Source organism: Ornithodoros turicata, chromosome 2, assembly GCF_037126465.1.
Source record: "Ornithodoros turicata isolate Travis chromosome 2, ASM3712646v1, whole genome shotgun sequence".
NCBI lineage: Eukaryota > Metazoa > Arthropoda > Arachnida > Ixodida > Argasidae > Ornithodoros > Ornithodoros turicata.
In genome coordinates, this window is record NC_088202.1 from 146,093,324 (window position 1) to 146,111,109 (window position 17,786).

Consider the following 17,786-nt stretch of genomic DNA (forward strand, 5'->3'; position numbering starts at 1 on the left):
CTGGGCCGATCGCTGGTGACTGGGCCGTTTGCCATTTTACCGCGGCCGTATACGCCGAAAGGCCGACGATGAACCGTTTCTTCCCATCCAGAGTGGGCGCTGGGTGAGCCCCTGGGCCGATCGCCGGTAACTGGACTTTGCCATTTTAGTTATGTTGCACGTTTTATCAGATCCTGCTTGGTGGGTACATCAACGGCATGATCGGCGTCTTCACCGCACGTGTCATCTGTGTCAAACGCGTGATCTACACCAGCGTTGATTGAAGCGGCGCTACTGAACTGACGCCATCCCTTACGTGAAGACTTTCAATAGAAGATCGCACTGGCGCTAAGGAAATTTGGCAGCAACGCCCTCTTATCGTGGTTTTACTGAGAGGCTAGACACTGCACGTTTTAACAGGTGGGTGAAGCGTTCAGAAGAGCGTTAACATATTATCTGAAAATATTCTTTTTGATGCTGATGCCATTAGAGTTATTTACCTTTTGTTTCGCTACAGTTTTATTCGCTTAGATACAATCGTCACTGCGAGTTCAATCATGTCTATGAAAGAGATATCGAAGACATTGGAAGAATTAAAGACAGAAATTCAAAGAGCTGGTGGAATTAAATCAAAGCATTTGTCGTCCGCGATGACAGGAAATATGTAAGAGAAATGAAACAATCCCTTGACTTCGTTAGCACTAAATATGACGAGCTTCACGCCCAGGTCAGGGCCAGGTTTCACCAACCCTGATTACCACTTCAACCGAGATCAGCGGCCCATCAGCTTGAATTTAACCATTAACACTGCTTGACGAATTAGGGTGTAGTCACGGAAACATTCATAATCTCACTAACGTCGCAAAAACAAAATAATTCATTATTCATTTTAGCGACCTTGATCTCGGTTCAAAGTGAACTAGCCTTGGCGAAACTGGGCAATAGTAACGCCATAACGGCAAACATGAGCCAGTTAAGCCACTTCCCCCGCTTATAAAGGTAACACGAATAGACCCTGGTTTTATCTTTTTAACAAGGCTCGGAGGGAACCGTTATTTTTTGTGGTTCGGTCCAAGTTCCGGTTCGAGGTTATCGGTTCGGTTCGGGTTTGGGTTCAGAGCAACCAAAATAACGGTTTGAGCCGATATTAATCGGTTCGAACCGGTATACGTGTGCTGTGCTAATCAGTGTACGACATGTGAGTGATAATATCAGGTTCCGGCGATGGCTTGCTCCTCCTTCCATCCTCTTACCCCCTCACCTCTACACTTCATAGGTACGAAGAGCCATGATGCAGTTCACGACAGCAGATCATCCTTTACTGTACCGAAAAGTGCTGGGAAATGGCACACAGCGTACCACTGAACTCCATTGCAAAAGGCTATCACTAATTTCCAAAGGAAAACTGGGAAGAAAGCGGTCTCGTGGTAGACAGGAGTACCCCAGAGTCCCATGCGCAGGCCGGCACGTTGCTCCCCGTTGAAAAAAGGGAGAGAGGCCGCTCCTGTGTTTTCTTCCTCCATGCTCTGGACTAGAGCCCTGCGCGGATGAGATTTTTGGCATCCGCATCCGACCCGCATCCGCGCACACGTTATCCGCATCCGATCCGCATCCGCTGCATACACGACCGCTTAAATCCGCATCTGATCCGCTGAGCAAAACGCAATATTCGCATCCGATCCGCAAAGTCCGCAGGTTTCGAAGGACGCGTAAATACCGCCGGAAGAATGTTGGTATAATTTCGGATGCATCCATGGTGTCATGGAAGGACTCACGACGACAAGCAAAGGTAAACCTTTCAACAAACGCGACATGGGGAGACTTCTGGAACGCGTGGAACGCTGCCTCGTCAGTGCTCGCGTGGACGCCAGAATGCCTCCTCTCCCGTCTTGGCCGTGCATGGTCAAAGGTGAACCCGAGCCTGCGCTCGCTGTCGGCTCGCAATACCAATAAATTGCTAGTGGAAAAATTACAGGACGCGGTATATCCGCATCCGATCCGCTGCCTTCGCATCCGCATCCGATCCGCATCTGACCTCGAGCCATCCGCATCCGATCCGCACACCGCAGAAAGTGATAAATTTTCATCCGAATCCGCAAGTATCTTGCGGATATCCGCGGATATCCGCTTCCATCCGCGGATGGTGCAGGGCTCTACTCTGGACCACACGCCAACCCCTTTCCCGTGGTCGCTAGAGATCTGCGTTGCTTGTGGATATCGCTGTGGACTATTAAAATTTACGTCGCCTTCACAATGCGACGCTGAATGAAAGGAAGCAGCCGAGGCAACAATGCAAAGCGTAGCTGTTGTGCAGCACATTTTTTTTTACACTTTGAATCGCAAAAATGTACAGGGATGCCGTGAACCTTTTGGAGGTGAGGTTGTAGGAGGTGCATGGACTCACCACTTCTTGGTTTATCAATTTGTCGCGAAGATTCCGAGCGATGCAGGGAGCTGGTGCGCGGCAGTCGACGGCAGGTATAGGCCTTTGTACCGTCTGGCGAACCGGTTACCGCATCATATTTTTTTCGGTTCAGTTCCGGTTCGTTCAAGGGGAGACAAAAAATGTTTACGGTTCGGTTCGGGTTCGGTGCGGCGAAAAATAACGTTTTTTTTTTTTTGCGGTTTTCGGTTACGGTTCAGTTCCGGTTTCGACCCCTGCTTTTTAACGACAAAACTGTCTTTTTGTGCGTGTATGTGTGTGCTTCCTAGCAAATTATGCACTCAAAGTGCTGCACTTAAGAATTCTCTTTTTCATTTGAAAGTTCGATCAACTACAAATAAATACAACAGTTTGCTTACGTTACTGAATGAACTGCACTATGAGTATGATGCATTTATACCAAGACTTATCTTATACGCTGGGTATAAATCTTTCGACGTACATATATAGAACGAACAAACATGGTGGAGGTATAACCATACTTATGGAACCCAATGGATATGACGCGGTCCCTGAGCTTATAACAGTAACGTATCACTATGAAATGCTTAGCATATAACAGACGGTTCTCAACCACTACCGTCCACCCAGTGTGAAAATTCCTCGCGTTTTCCAGGACTTACGGCAATGGCGATTTCAATATTGAGGTGTCTGATGATCCTCCAAACTTCCCTAGCGACTTCAACAACCTCTTGCTGGCAAATGGTTTCCTGAATGTCATCAGTAGCCCCACACGAATTACCTCTATATCAGCCACAACTATTGGCCTGTAGCGTCACGAATATTCTTGAACATAACGTAGTATCATCCCGCACGTTATCATCCGATATCAGTTCTGATCTTCTAGTCTGTTTGTTCACAGCCATGCAATGCGGAGAAGAGATTCAGAACATTGTCCGTCAGGATGTTAATGAAAATATTTAACATGCATTTCGAGAGAATCTCCAGGAAGTCGCTGATGTTTATGAACAGATCGATGTAAATGACGCATACAACGTATTTTTCATACAGTGAAGACGTGGTGTCGAACGTCATGGGTTTCTCATCGTTCAATATCAATTGTATATAAACGGAAGAAACTATATTAACGGTTTCGAAAACCCAGAAACATAGCTGAACATACTAGTAGACCTACAAGAACCAGGTGAGGCGTGAACGTCTAAACGCAAAGTCAAATTATTACAATAAATTATTTGAAAATACTGTGCCGTAGACAATACAGCACTTATGGAAATCAATCGACGTACCTATTAAGCCAAAATCATATAACTGTGCAAAAAAAGAAAGAAAGAGAAGAGAAATATCTCGATCGGCGGAGTGATTCTTACAGGGCGAAGTCCCCGCTAACTAATTGAACGAACATTTTGTATCGGCAGTCGCATTTCAGCGCCCCCACGTCTAATCGGAATGGCTAAAATGTCAAGGAAAACAGATATTCGGTCTTCCTGACGCCTATACAGCGGAAGAAATCATAAAATTTACAGTCCTCAGGAATAATAAGAGTATAGGAATATCAATCATATATGAAATTTACTATTTTTTCGCTCCTCGCTCCGTGTTTAGAATACATTTTTAACGTGTCATTTTCACAGGGAAAATTCCCGGTGAGGACGAAACAGTCAGCGGTATCATTATCTTTAAAGGAGGAGACAAAAACAAATTTACGAACTACAGACCAATGCATCTTCTACCTGTTTTCTGAGAGCATGACTTGGAATATTCACGTTGATCATCTAGCGTCGCAAGTTATCTGAAGAGGTCGTTCTGTTCTACCCGTAAAAATCCTGAAACAAATTTAAATCTCAACTGTCTTGTTCCGGCCTTCCTTGTCGCGCAATAGAGGAACCATGCACGTATTGTAAATGGCATTTTTCTACCCTTGTATGGTCTTCAGATTAATAGCATTGTTTTCAGATGCTGTTAGTGCCGTAAACTTTCTTCATTTGTGATATCCTGCAGTTCTTTAATTTCGTATTCTTTTCCTTTTATAGGCTGTACGTACGTGCTTGCGGCTGAAATCGGCGGCATTTGGCAACTTTTTTTCTGCCATCCTCCCATGCATAATGGTAAACTGAAGAAAATGAAATAAGGGAAATGAATAATGAAATAAGGTCCGTTACGTCCTGGACCAGTTTGAACTTTAACCGAGCCAAAACTTCCCGAGTTACGCTAACTCATTTCAACGCCAATTCCACACCACCCGACCCAAACTCAAAAGACACGTGCACTGTGACATATCTCTTTTACTTTAATGGCTGTAGCAGTCCACAGTCGCGTAACGGTTATTACCAGAAGGAACACTTGTGCGACGGGTTCATGGGTGCGTTCCGTCGGCACCTAAAGGCCTGGCTGAAATGAACCGAGTTCATGTAAGGCAAGTTACACCTGTCTTCCGCCGGAGGGTGCACTCCGTCGGCAATCGTCTTCCCGCACCACAGGAGGCACCAAGAAACGAAGAAGATCTGATCCGAAGTCAGGCCCTTGACGTTGCCCAAAGTAGCGACGGATGTTTCCGTGGCCCTCCTGTACGCGTTGAAGAGGGACGTCCGGCCCATAGAATCGGCGAGGTACTCGTTCAGTTGCTCGTCAGAACGCCTCGCCTTTGGCGCATTGTCGATATTGACATTATGACACCTTACCAGAGCGCTGTACGAGCGCTTACTGGCATCCGTGAACCACCCGGTCACTTGTCCGTAGCCGTCGTGCTGACGACCGTAGATGTCGTAGCCGTGCATCAACTCGTGCGTCAGCACCGCTCCCAGTGCCCCGTAGTTTATTTCTGGCGGTCCTCCGCCCGCGAAGGCCGGCCTGTACAGGATTCCAGCTGGAATGAAAATGGTGTTGAACTGCGCAAAATATGCGGCGTTCCCGCTATAGATTGGCAGCTGTAGCTGGCTCCATCGTATAGATTCCAAACTGCCGGCGTAAACGTTGCTCCAGAGCGTGTTTGTTTGCGCACTTTTTGCATTGATGAAATCGACGATGAAGGGACCTCGTAAGTCGGGCATTGCTTGGAGCTGTCTGTTGACACCTGCGTCAGATTCGAAGCCCATGAGGAATCCGATACGCTTCCCAAGCAGCGACAGCTTTGTCCGTGCACCTGATCTTGTTGCGCTATCGAGCCAGGCAGATCTAGCGAAAGATGCGTCGATTTCTGCTACGAGGTTTTTAGTCATATCTTCGACTTCCCCTATTTTTTTGGGCGTGACACTGCGAAGCATTGCTCTGGAACTTGCGGCGTTTGGAAACACTTGAAGCACGGTTTGTAAACATTCGTTGGGGGTTGCCGCTTTGTTCAAAGTATTGTACAAGTACAACGTGGTCCTCCACGCGAAGTACGCCCGCAAGGCCCGCGTGGACACCTGACTGTTCTTCCCAAACACGCCGATGAAAAAGTTGATGTCATCGTTCCTGATACGGACTTTCTTCTGTCCTGGAAGATTGGAATTGCTATAAGTTTGAAGGAGAGTTGTCCAAGTTTGCGACAAGGTGGTGTCGGATTGTGTTGAACCAAGATGGGAAAGTTGAAGTTCGTAGTAGTCTTGTGAAGTCTGATAGTTTGATAATGACACTACCTGACTCTCTGCAGTGATGATGTCGTTTACATAATTTGTTCCCGCTGAAAATAACTCCCTGATTACGTTGTCGATATCGCTCGACTGAGTCTGCTGATTCTTTGACTCAACAAAAACTGGGTGCTGATCCATCAGGATCGCGATGGTGTTTCCGTCTAGGGCAGGCTGAAAGCTGAACAGCAAAGGAATGTCCAGGGTGAGCAGGAACTTAACGAAAATGTCGAGCGGAAGAAAATTCAGCTGATCCGTCAGCGCCAGCTGATATTTGCGCAAGAATTCCGGAATCTGTTGCACGTTGTAATCATACATATTCCGAGCGTCTTCGCAGTGCTGCAGCAACGCTGCCGCCTTTTGAAAGCCCGACTGGCTGCTGCTTCCTACGCGTTCGTTCTTCAAACTCCAGTATATGGCAGTGGTGATGTTGCCCGCCATTACTGACAGCATGCCGCCGCCGACGCGGTCGAAGTCCGCCTCGAATCGTCGATTGGCTCCCGAGCAGACGTAAGAGTAAAAGTTATCGCAGGGATCCAAACTTTTGTCCACGGAGAGGTTGATGAGCCACCGCATGTACTGGCAGTCGTCAGACCTGCATTTTGTTCTCTCTTGGCTAGACGTGTCCTCGTCGTCCCAAACCGGCGTGGGCCTGTTGCCAGAAGGGAACTTCTTTATCGTCACAATGGAATCGTCGGAGTCGTCGACGTCACGAGGTGGGCCCCTATTTGCCAGCACAAAGGCCGCTAAGCCAAGCACGGCCGCCGCCGCTCCAAAACACGCTATGCCAAAGAAAACCTCCTTGTTTGAACCTCTAGCTGCATTTCTCCCTGGTGTCTGTCCTCCGGTTTCTTCCTGTTGCTGAAAGAGCGAGCGAGTGTAAATATGAAGGTTAAGAACGAAGGGTTTGTTTGAGACTCTAGGCATAAATAAAGGTAAATAATATGTATACCTATATAAGTTACTCTCTGCATACCAATTTGGTAATGTTGCGTATCAGCACTTCCTAAAGACTACTTCAGAATTAGAAGAATTCAGTCGTACGATCTACCTCCGTGGTAACGACAAATGGAAGATTCCGTTCTTAAGCACAAATCACGCAAATCACTTCGTCATAATTTACCGCAGTTTCTCAATGAACAACTCAACAATAGTGCTGCTCTAAACATATGTACTAAGAAAGATCTTCTTAACTTTCTTTGTTAATAAATAGCAATTGTTATTTTTCATCATTACCAGTTTTTTCACATTGTTATTTATTTCATGCTCGATAAAAAATACTGATTTGTTATTATTAGTTTGTGTGTATAATATATGACATGATGTATGCTGCTGAAACTTTGGGCGGCACAGCCTTGTCAAGTTACTTCCGGTAACTTTTAGCTTTGTTGTCCCACCATGTAATGTGGTATATCAATAAATTGAAAATTGAAATTGAAATTGAAACATTAGCCATGAAATGCTTGCATGAAGTGTCGCGCTCGTTGCTGAAACGTGATCATGTATTAATGTTTCAGAAGGAACCGTACATTAGGGATGTCCATTAGGGCGATTGTAGTAACCAGTTACGCAGTGCGTAACATTAATACCTCTAAACAGGCCTATATTTAGCCATGAGGGAACTGAGGGTTCTGAGGCTGGAACAACATAGAAAGGACAAACACATACAAAGCCTCAAAAATGCCTAGGAAATTAACGAAGAAAGATGAAAGTCATTGAAATGGTTAGCCAGCTGTAGGACCCTGTGGTACAGCCCTGGACCGGTAATCCAGAAGATGTGGGTTCGTGTCCTACACTCTTAGAAATGAACTTCGCCGCATAGCGCGCCTCTAGCCAACCATCATCTCGTATGATATCGTTATCTGCCCTGATTTGCTGAAAACGGGAGGCGTACGCCATTTTTGTGACAATTATGAACCGCATAAGTGTCATAGAAAAGGCGTACGCCTCCCGTTTTGAACAAATCAGGTAACATAGCGATATCATTCGAGATAATGGTTGGCTAAGAGCGTGCTATGCGGTGAAGTTCATTTCTAAGAGTGTAGGACACGAACCCACATCTTCTGGATTACCGGTCCAGGGCTGTACCACAGGGTCCTACAGCTGGCTAACCCTTTCAATGACTTTCATCTTCCTTCGTATACCTATCAACTCGGACGCCGTGCATGAGAGCCGTGTTTAACAGAACTCGTAGGGTATAATCACACTGTTTTTATGTACAACCCTCTAGAATTTGCCGTTGTGATGGCACACACAAAGCTCAAGTTAATGATGATGATGATCACGATTAGTGGTTTTAACGGCGCAGCAGCGACGGAGGCTATAATGCGCCAAAACGTTGTTGTCGTCAGTTATGAATGGATCGATGAGGTTAGAACCAGCATATGACACAAATTAGCCCAACTGTTTCATTGTCATCTAATAGTTTGCTTAAAATTATGTGCCATTGAAGTAGCCGGCTCCTCTAGGGAAATTGTAGGCTCTGCTGAAGGATAAAACAGCTCAAGTTAAAGGGGCAGTAAACAGGTACGCAAGGTGCACTTTTTTGTAATGCAGCCTGATTCGCTTCCTGCAGTGACGTTTAGCAAAAATTTTTGTCGCAAAAAAGTAAATAGTGACTCCAAACCAACCGAATATTCACTGCACTCTTTCGCGGTCATGCCCCGCCCTGCGATGCCCTGGCGACGATAGCCATACGTCATTTTGACGTCGCGCACCATCAACCATTCAAAATGAGGGGCGCCTATATACTGATTTTGTTTTAATATCGGGTAGTGAGGTCAATTCTAAACACATTTACACTTGTCAAACCCAAAGTAGCCAGATCAAAAGGTACCAAAAGCCCACAGTATTGCATTTCATGGGCGCACTATGTTTTCAGCGCTGTGTTGCTCCGCGAGGTCACGGCGGTGTTCCCACAACCGGTTCTCCCCGCACGCCGCTGTTTGTGTCAACCAGGCCCGTCATTGGGTAGGAGTCCGAAGTCTCCCCCCATCTCCAGTGACTGGAATGCAGCTTTGCTACACGTGCGAGACGTGTGACCAGCTCCGGTGACTGGGAGGAGACTGGGAGGTCCGCGGTTCGAATCCGCGGGCCGGCTGTGCCGTCTGGGGTTTTTCCTGGGTTTCCCTCAGATGTGTAATAGGCGTATGCCGGCACAGTTCCCCTGAAGTCGGCCCATGGACCGAGCGGATTCCGCCCCCCCGAGCGGATTCCGCTCGGTCTTCCACTTCACCCTTTCCTCTCCTCCTCTCCACCACCTTTCCCTTCCCGAGAAACATGCCGCCTAATCAGGCAGGCAGACCTCTCGGGTTCCTCCCAAACGACACTCCTCCTCCTCCGAGACGTGTGACGTAGGTGCTCTCCGAGTAGGAAGGAAGAGACTCACGCGGACTACGCTGTTTGACTGGCATTGTTTCGTGGTAAAGGCGCTCGCTAGGAGTAAATGAATTTCATAATTCGATATCGTGAGCCACGTTCTTTCATAGAGCATACTAACTGGAGAATATTCCTGCCCCTTTAATGTATATGCCTTTCATCTTGACGCGTTTTTAAAGGAGCAGTGTAGAAGGCGCACATCTTTGTTTCTGTCTTTGGCCGGTATGGAATGTTAGGCGTTCAAAAACCGTTTTCCTATCATTAGTACAGCTGTACCGAACTTGCGTCGCCCACAACAGCGCCACGAATCTCCCGTTGCGTGAAACACCTTCAACATTGGCGCCCAGAAGTTTGGGAGTCGCCCCCTGGTGTTCACTGAACGAACCTCGTTCGTGAGGATGTCCCCGCGGGCAGTATTCTCACATTGCATTGCGTATAAAGGCATTGCACTTGTTAGGGGCTGTCCAGCATTGATATTTCCTGGTGATTCATGAAGAAACGACATATGTGTCCCAAGTAAATCGCATTTTTATTCCAATATGACAGTTTTTACTGTAAGTAACAGAAACGAAACCGAAACGGGGATCCCCACCAAGAGACGGCACAGTGGCGCCCCTAGTGAGGGTCTCGCCGCGAATAGCGCCACCACCACGGATACCGCCTTGACGGTGGACACCTGATGAGCGCCGGAACGTGTCTGGCATGTGAGTAGGGGACGCTCCTGAAATCAGGGAAAGGTATCGGTAATGGTAACGGAGGGTGTATCCAGTTTGAAACCATTAAAAATAATCTTTCAAAAATAAACGCGTAAGTACCCGCTGTTAAAAATATATCTCACAGAATATGCGCTTAAATATCAACGCACAAAAATAATCGCCGAAATATCCCCGTTTAAATAAAAACGCTGAGGAATCCACGGTTAAAAATACATCGTTACAAATAAATCGTTTCAGAATCCCCCCAAATCTACCCTACAGTTGCTAGGGTCATGCGGTATGGCCCATATCAATGTGAACTGCAAGCAAGGGGTTTAAACTAACCCTCACAGGACCAAACTAGCTTAAACTATCCCAAACTAAACTAAACCAAACTAAACTCACCTAACGTAACATGATCTAACCCGTCGCAAATTGCAATCAGGCCGCCTCCGTGCTAGATGACGAGGGGATTTTGAAACAGTTTATTTTTAATGGTGGATTATTAAACGGTGATCTCTAAGCGGGGATAGTAAGCGGTTTATTTTATGGGATATATTTTTAACCGTGTATTTTTAAGCGGATTATTATTGAATGTTTTATTCTTAAACGTTTATTCATAATGGTGGATTTCGGGGACCCCCCGTAACGGAAACAGAAACGGTATATCACCGAAATTGGAGATGGTAACGCTAACGGAAACGGAAACGCGTATCACTGTCCTTCATTACCGGAAACAGAAACGGACACGAAAATTATCGTCCGGTATTGAATTCGGGTAATGTCCGTTACCGTTGTGCGATGGCATTTCAGTGCTGATTTCATCGCTCGACAACACCGTCACGTACGCAGTAATCAGTCACTGTTAATCAAAAGCAGGGATGCCATGCGCATTGAAATGACGGGCATTAGGAACGGCGACGCACAAACGACAACAAAGCACGACACACAGCCCGCCGAGAGGAGCCGAGCAGACGCCGCAAAGGCCGGAAGAGAACACTCCTGACGTCACGACTGTTCCAAGTACGGGTTTTAGTCGGCGGCAAAAGATGCAAGTTGAGAAATGCATTGCAAATTATGCATTACAAGTATCAGAGTATCGAAGTATAGTCATGCTCATAAGAGCCCAATGAAATTATTCCATGACGAAAACCCGAGACTGGGAAAAAGACGAAAAACAGACGACACAACACAAAGTCTCAAAGTCTCAAGTCTCTGAGACTTTGTGTTGTGTCGTCTGTTTTTCGTCTTTTTCCCAGTCTCGGGTTTTCGTCATGGATCTTAGCCACCAGCTCGCTTGCTTTTTAACCATTTTATCTAAATTATTCCAACTTCGGGACTATTTCTCGAAGCGGAGGGTCCATTTCACTCGCGGCTATGGGCGGCGAGACCCTCACTAGGGGCGCCACTGCGCCGTCTCTTGGTGGGGATCCCCGTTTCGGTTTCGTTTCTGTTACTTACAGTAAAAACTGTCATATTGGAATAAAAATGCGATTTACTTGGAACACATATGTCGTTTTCTTCATGAATCACCAGGAAATATCAATGCTGGACAGCCCCTAACACGTGCAATGCCTTTATACGCAATGCAATGTGAGAATACCGCCCGGGAACATCCCCACGACAAGGTTCGTTCAGTGAACACCAGGGGGCGACTCCCAAGCTTCTCGGCGCCAATACCATGTGACTGTAGCAACCGTAGGGTGGATTTGGGGGATTCTGAAACGATTTATTTTTAACGATATATCCTTAACCGTGAATTCCTTATAGTTTTTATTTGCACGGGGATATTTCAGCGATTCTTTTTGTGCGTTGATTTGTAAGCGTATATTCTGGAAGGTTTCTTCTTAACAGTGGCTCCTTTCGCATTTACCTTTGAAAGCTTATTTTGTTCGGTAGGACGCTCACCTAATTTTGTTGGAATCTTTGTGAAGTCTCCGTTTAAGGCTAGTTACTGCAGTAGCTGTTAGAAGCGCTACCTCATATCATCGGGCACAAGAGACGACGTGCACAATATCATCATCGCTGCTACCTGGTTGCATGGTCTGCTACGCGCGCGCTACCTTTTTTTTCACTTTCCACGTTATTTATTTCGTAAGAAAAAGGATATATATATATATATATATATATATATATATACAGGGTGGGTGCAGATAAAGTAGCCCCACATTTATGCACCTACTTACCGCATGAACTTCCGTTGGCGCGGGATGATGCATTTACCGGATGAAAACGAAGAAAGAAATCGTAGTAACCACACTCCAAGTAACAAAAAGTTTTCCATGCAAACGTTGCTCTCCGTACATCCCGATTTTCCTATGCAGAAGTCAATATGGCGCGGTCAAGGCACAGTGGCGTCTAGCTCCCGGTAGGCGTACCAGAGCTCGTTTTGTTTCTGCGTGAGCGGCACCCCTAGCGGTAGGGCGATGTATCTGTGCTACGCTGCCATGGCCCATTGGAAATAGACAGAGCGAAGTTCGCGTTGCTAACGATTTTATTGAATGTAGTTCCGTATCGGGACCACTGGCTTTTTTTAAAGAAAAAAAAAAGAATACAAACAAAAATCAAACACTTTTACATGAAAGAGGAGCTAATTAGTAACGAAATTAAACAGGAATGACCCTCGTATGTTGCGTGAAACGTACAAAAATTAAATTTTATCGCCCGTTTCTTGAAGCCGATCCGCCATTTTGACTGAGGACCTTCTGATCTAACCCGAGGCGCAGTCTCGGCGCCAGTACCGCCCAGCGCGTGCCTGGGGTGGGGGGTGGGGGCGCTCCCCCAAATCTGTAGAACCTAACCTAGACCAACCTCACTAAAGTGAGGTGATTTAGCCGAATTCAACGACCCTACCTCTTGCAAGATGGCATGTATGGAGTCCGTTAGGCTTAGCATTCCCGTGTTTCTCCTGCGCTAAAAGTGAATCAGGTGAGGTTGTTGAAATGCATATATAAAAAAAAAAAAAACTTCTAGTCCACAGCATTTTATAATTCTTACATTTTTAGATTCCGTATATGACCTTCTTCCACTTCTGTGCAATATTTACCTTCCTAACGCTTTCGCTAATTTTTAAAGAAACGAGTGGTCCCGATACGGAACTACACACGGTATATCTTTTCGTTCCATGCAATATCGCGATAAAGTTTCATGTAATCGTCCGTTGATCATCGGTACTTCATGGCACCTCCTATCCCCGAGCCGCCGCTGACTTACCTCAGCTCCACTCAGTTCTTCAACACTCATCGTTGAGGTCTAGAGGACAACGTATTGCAGAGACACTCGATATCGTGGCTCACACTTCAAGTATGGAGCTGGTAGAGGTTGATGGCACTTCTCCTTCGCAAAGAGTGATAACGCGTACCAGCTTCTTCTTCTTCTTCTTCCACCTCAGAGGCCACGGCCGTTAGCTATCAGCCGCGTACCAGCTCTTTTCGAACAGATATCACGAGGCGTTATGACCGTCCTTCTTTCTTTCTTTTCAACTTCCGTCAGAACTGCCTCCACCTATAGCTTAGTTCTAAGTCCTCCAAGTCCCACTGACCTAAGTTTACAAGATTCCTCAGAACTAGCTCGACGAGACGCCAAGGGAGATCGGTCAGGTCTAAAGCAGCGCAACCTATAGATCCCGAAGGACTGTTTAATGCTTCTATCCCTCCTTCGCACATATAAAGTCATGTAACGACACATACGAAGACATATAATTACTTTGGTGCTTGAGACGTAACCTGAAGCATGCCTCGTGGCGCGCAAAACTAACTGCTACTAACTGCTCTGTAACTGAAACTCATATCAACTTCGTTATGCAGCACATGCAACACTCCGGAAGACACACTTCACATAATCATGCAGTGTTCCTCTTACGAGACTCACAGAGAACGACTTCAGGCTGTGCTCGATAAGCTTGACTCTCGACCTTTGAGCTTGTGCAAACTATTGGTTACTGGCGCTGCAAACAGCAACAAGTGAAAGTAATGAAAGCCCTCTGCGCATTTTTAAAAGACAGCGGTATCGTCAACCGCTATTAAGCTGTTCTCTCGCTGATGTGAAAATGAGAGAACGAAGGAAACAGTGAACGCTCATGGCAGAGCGTCGCACGTTCAAGACACGTCTTCACACTACGCTGAAACATTAAAAGAAATGAAGCTGCAGGTGCCCACCAGGGAGACCAAATAGCTCCAGACACTACGCAGTTAGATGATGAAGAAGAAGAAGAGGTTTGCAGAGGGGGAATTCCGGAATGCTCTGAACATACGTCATCTGCTCTTGCCATTCATTACATGAAAATTAGTAGAAACAACATCACTACAGGATGTCAACTGATGTTCTGAGGCTTGAACACATGGAAGGGACAAATACCTACAACGCCTCAAGTGCCTCAGAAATTAATGATAAAAGAAGGAAGTCACTGAAGAGGTTAGTTAGCTGTAGAACTCGAACCCACATCTTCTGGATTACCGACCCAGGGCTCTGCCAATTGAGCTAAGCTAACACATCCAGAACCCAGAAGATGTGGGTTCGGGTACCACTCCTGGCTAACCTTTTCAGTGACTTGCTTCTTTTAGCATTAATTTCTTAGGCACTTGAGGCTTTGTTCCTTCTATGTGTTCCAGTCTTAGAACATTAATTGCCATCTTCTGGTAACGTTGTTTCTGTTAAATTTGATCAGGGAAGGATAACGCACGTATTTTCGTTACCGTTTCCATCTTTGTTGCTGCTATGTTTTCGTTTCCGTTATCCGTTTCTGATACGTTTCCGTTACTGTTTCCGGTAATGGAACGGCTGTTACAGGGCTGCGGGAGGACAGCCCGCCCGGCTCTGTCAGCACCCTGGTTTGCCCAAGTGCTGCTTCGGCGTCATGCATACACAATACAGAAGTAATTTTACTTCGTTGGGTGTCGCACATCTTGCAAGATTTTTAAAGAAGTGTAGGAACATGTCTTCAGTCAGCCTTCCATCTTCAGTCACTCTGAATCCAGCAACCCTCCATGGGCGTAACCTTCATCCAATGTTGCATTCATAGGCGGACGCTCTGAGTAGTAAACCATACCCCCATAGCCACGGTGAAATGAAGAAAGTACAAAAAATCATATGCTGTCATCCTGGTGCTATTGTGGAGTAGAATGCGTGGGGTCTATGTTGTGTACGTCTCATGTCTTGATGTCATGTAGGTAGGTGATGCCACAAGTAGGTAAGCGAGTGATGCCCCCTCGATATACAATACTGCGCTTTGTTTCCATGCTGTCGTATAGTATTTAGAGCATTACAGGGAATGGAGTCATCAAAATACAAAAATAGAATGAAAAGTTACTGAAATGTCATCGCACAACAGTAATAGCCATTACCCGAATTCAATACCAGATGATAATTTTCGTTTCCGTTTCTGAATGGAGGATAGTGGTATGCGTTTTCGTTTCCGTTATCGTTACCATCTTCAAGTTCGGTAATATACTGTTTCTGTTTCCGTTACCATTACCGTTACTCTTCCCTGATTTTGATGTAATGAATGGATGTAATGAATGTTGAGAGCATTTCAGAATTCCCCCTCTGTAAATGTCATGTTGGACAAAACCCATCATGGGGCGACAGAGAGACCTTGGCGTCCTACAGCCGGGCGGGAGTGATGGCGCCTAGAGTTCGCGGAGAAGTCAGAGATCAGCTCGTGGAATGCTGTTTCTTGTTAGCGTACTTTGCTTTTGTACAATGAGGAGCGTAACACCGTGCTCTACGGAACATGGTCACGTCAACACTCACACTGGTAAGTAAGAGTCGGCATATTTACAGAGGACTTTTCGCTTAGTGCTCTGCGGTGCGATCGCAAAGCAGACGACCTGCGCTCAGAGAAGTTACGTACCTGCACTGCTCTCCCATTCATGTGTCCGGCTTGCATCATTCTGGCTTAACTGCAGAGGGAGTGCATATCCTTAACACTCGTTTACTTAATAAGGACGTTGTCTTCGGAAGAGAAACTTATCCAAGTAGACTGTGAAACCATGACGAACATTAATTACCGTATCGGTCTCTTACACACCTTTCCGGATGCGGGAGTACCTTTAGCAACAACCGTGGCGCAATAGGCGCCTGTCATGGCGATACTGACACAGCTTCCATGTCGTCTTGAAGAACCGTCTAAATCATGTTTTGTCAGAATCTTTTAAATCATTCGGTCATTTCACACGTCATTCGTCCTGGAACAGCTGTGACACCAGTGTGATCTACGTTTCCGTTTTTTTTTCCTTTCTATTTTTCTTCTATTCTATTCTATGTTCGAAGGGAGGTGTTCCTTCCCTTGAAAACTGCTGGACCTAGATGAGGCGCTTTAAAGAAGCCTGTGAGCACGCTTACCGAATTCCCTACACACATCAATTTTCATGCAGAAAACTTGAAACACCAGATTCAGTGTGTGTGTGCAAGGCAGTAGACATACATGGGTCTTGGTTCAATGGTTCGCACTAGGGCTCGAAGCCCACCAGTGTCCCATTGGAGGATTGAATCGATAAAGCACATCTTTCAGAATCGAGAAGAGGGCTCTGGTGGCCGTGGTCACATAAAATCTAGCAAATACCTTCTCAACTTCCAGACATTGTTTAACGTACCTGAGGCGAAATAGTAGCTCGGTTCTTGCGGGCTTATGTCAGAAGCCTCGTCAGCAATCACCGCATAAAACCCTGCATCCTGGACGTCTCTCATTATAGGGAGCGAAGCATGTTCCGGGTAAACAGCTCTAGCTTATCGTTCTCCACTTCCTGGGAAATCCGCTTATACCTTGTTTTGTTGAGCCGTGCCCATATACCTGGTATACATCAGCTTCGCGGAACATTAAAAGTTGCCTCAACTACCCCTCGTCTTCATTGTGAACGCGCCGTGCGAGACCTTGGCATGCCAAAAAGCGAACAGACGACAATACTGCCAACAGACTTCGGCGACTATCCAAAGCTTTGACCGTAAGAGCGCAGACGCTACGTTGAGTCCTGTGCTTGTAGTTCTCAATGTCGAACCGAAAGGTGCGCGATGAAGCGATGAATTTTCCTGGCTTCTGAAGCGCGTAGTGCTTTTTTTTTTTTCAGCTGTGGAAACCACCACTTCTAACAAATGCGATGTATAAATCCTTGTCTCGCGATGTGCATGGCAGCGGATATTTTTTTTTTGTCCCCGGCAGTGACACGGATGGCACAATGCACCTTACTGGTCTTTGTATTGCACGAAAGCCACTTGTAGGTGCTGTATTCCAAGCTATTCTTCTAGGCCCGCCAGCCGTACCTTTTGGTGGATGGCAGCACAGACTTTTCATGACAGCCACGAGTGCTTCGTTTGCCAAAAAGCGAACAGACGACACGGTAGCTGGAGACTGCCCCAGAATATCGCCTGCGTTAGCTGCTGACCGGCCAGCACCAACGGGCATGTCAGCCATAAAGGGACTGCAGGCGTTGTCATTGTTCGGTGAAACACTGGCATGCGCATCTCCAGAGCTGGGAGTTTCAGATGCTTTAGTTGCGCAACAGTGCGCAGTTGCGCAACAGTGATCCCTTGAATATATATGTGTTCATTGCACATACATCCCTCCTTGTAGACTGACGTGTCAAGCAGCGGGTGTCTCCAGCTCATCAGACGAGCGGCCAAGCTGTACATTCCTCGCCGTCGCGAAACGATGCGGACGCCGACACCGGAATCTCACAAACGTTTGGGTCTGTGTTAAGAGGGTAGAATGTCGAGCGAAAGCTGGTGAAC

The 17,786-nt window shown here is 46.4% G+C and overlaps 1 protein-coding gene across 1 annotated transcript; it reads right to left on the reverse strand.

Annotated features, from left to right (window-relative positions):
- Positions 1–4,650: 4,650 nt before the first annotated feature.
- On the reverse strand, positions 4,651–13,469 carry LOC135384220 (neprilysin-1-like). Its single transcript, XM_064613430.1, has 2 exons — positions 13,275–13,469; positions 4,651–6,849 (listed from the first exon to the last, which is right to left on the reverse strand). Exons 1-2 carry the CDS (start codon positions 13,302–13,304, stop codon positions 4,708–4,710), a joined length of 2,172 nt encoding a protein of 723 aa, XP_064469500.1. The 5' UTR covers positions 13,305–13,469; the 3' UTR covers positions 4,651–4,707.
- Between the last annotated feature and the right edge of the window lie 4,317 nt (positions 13,470–17,786).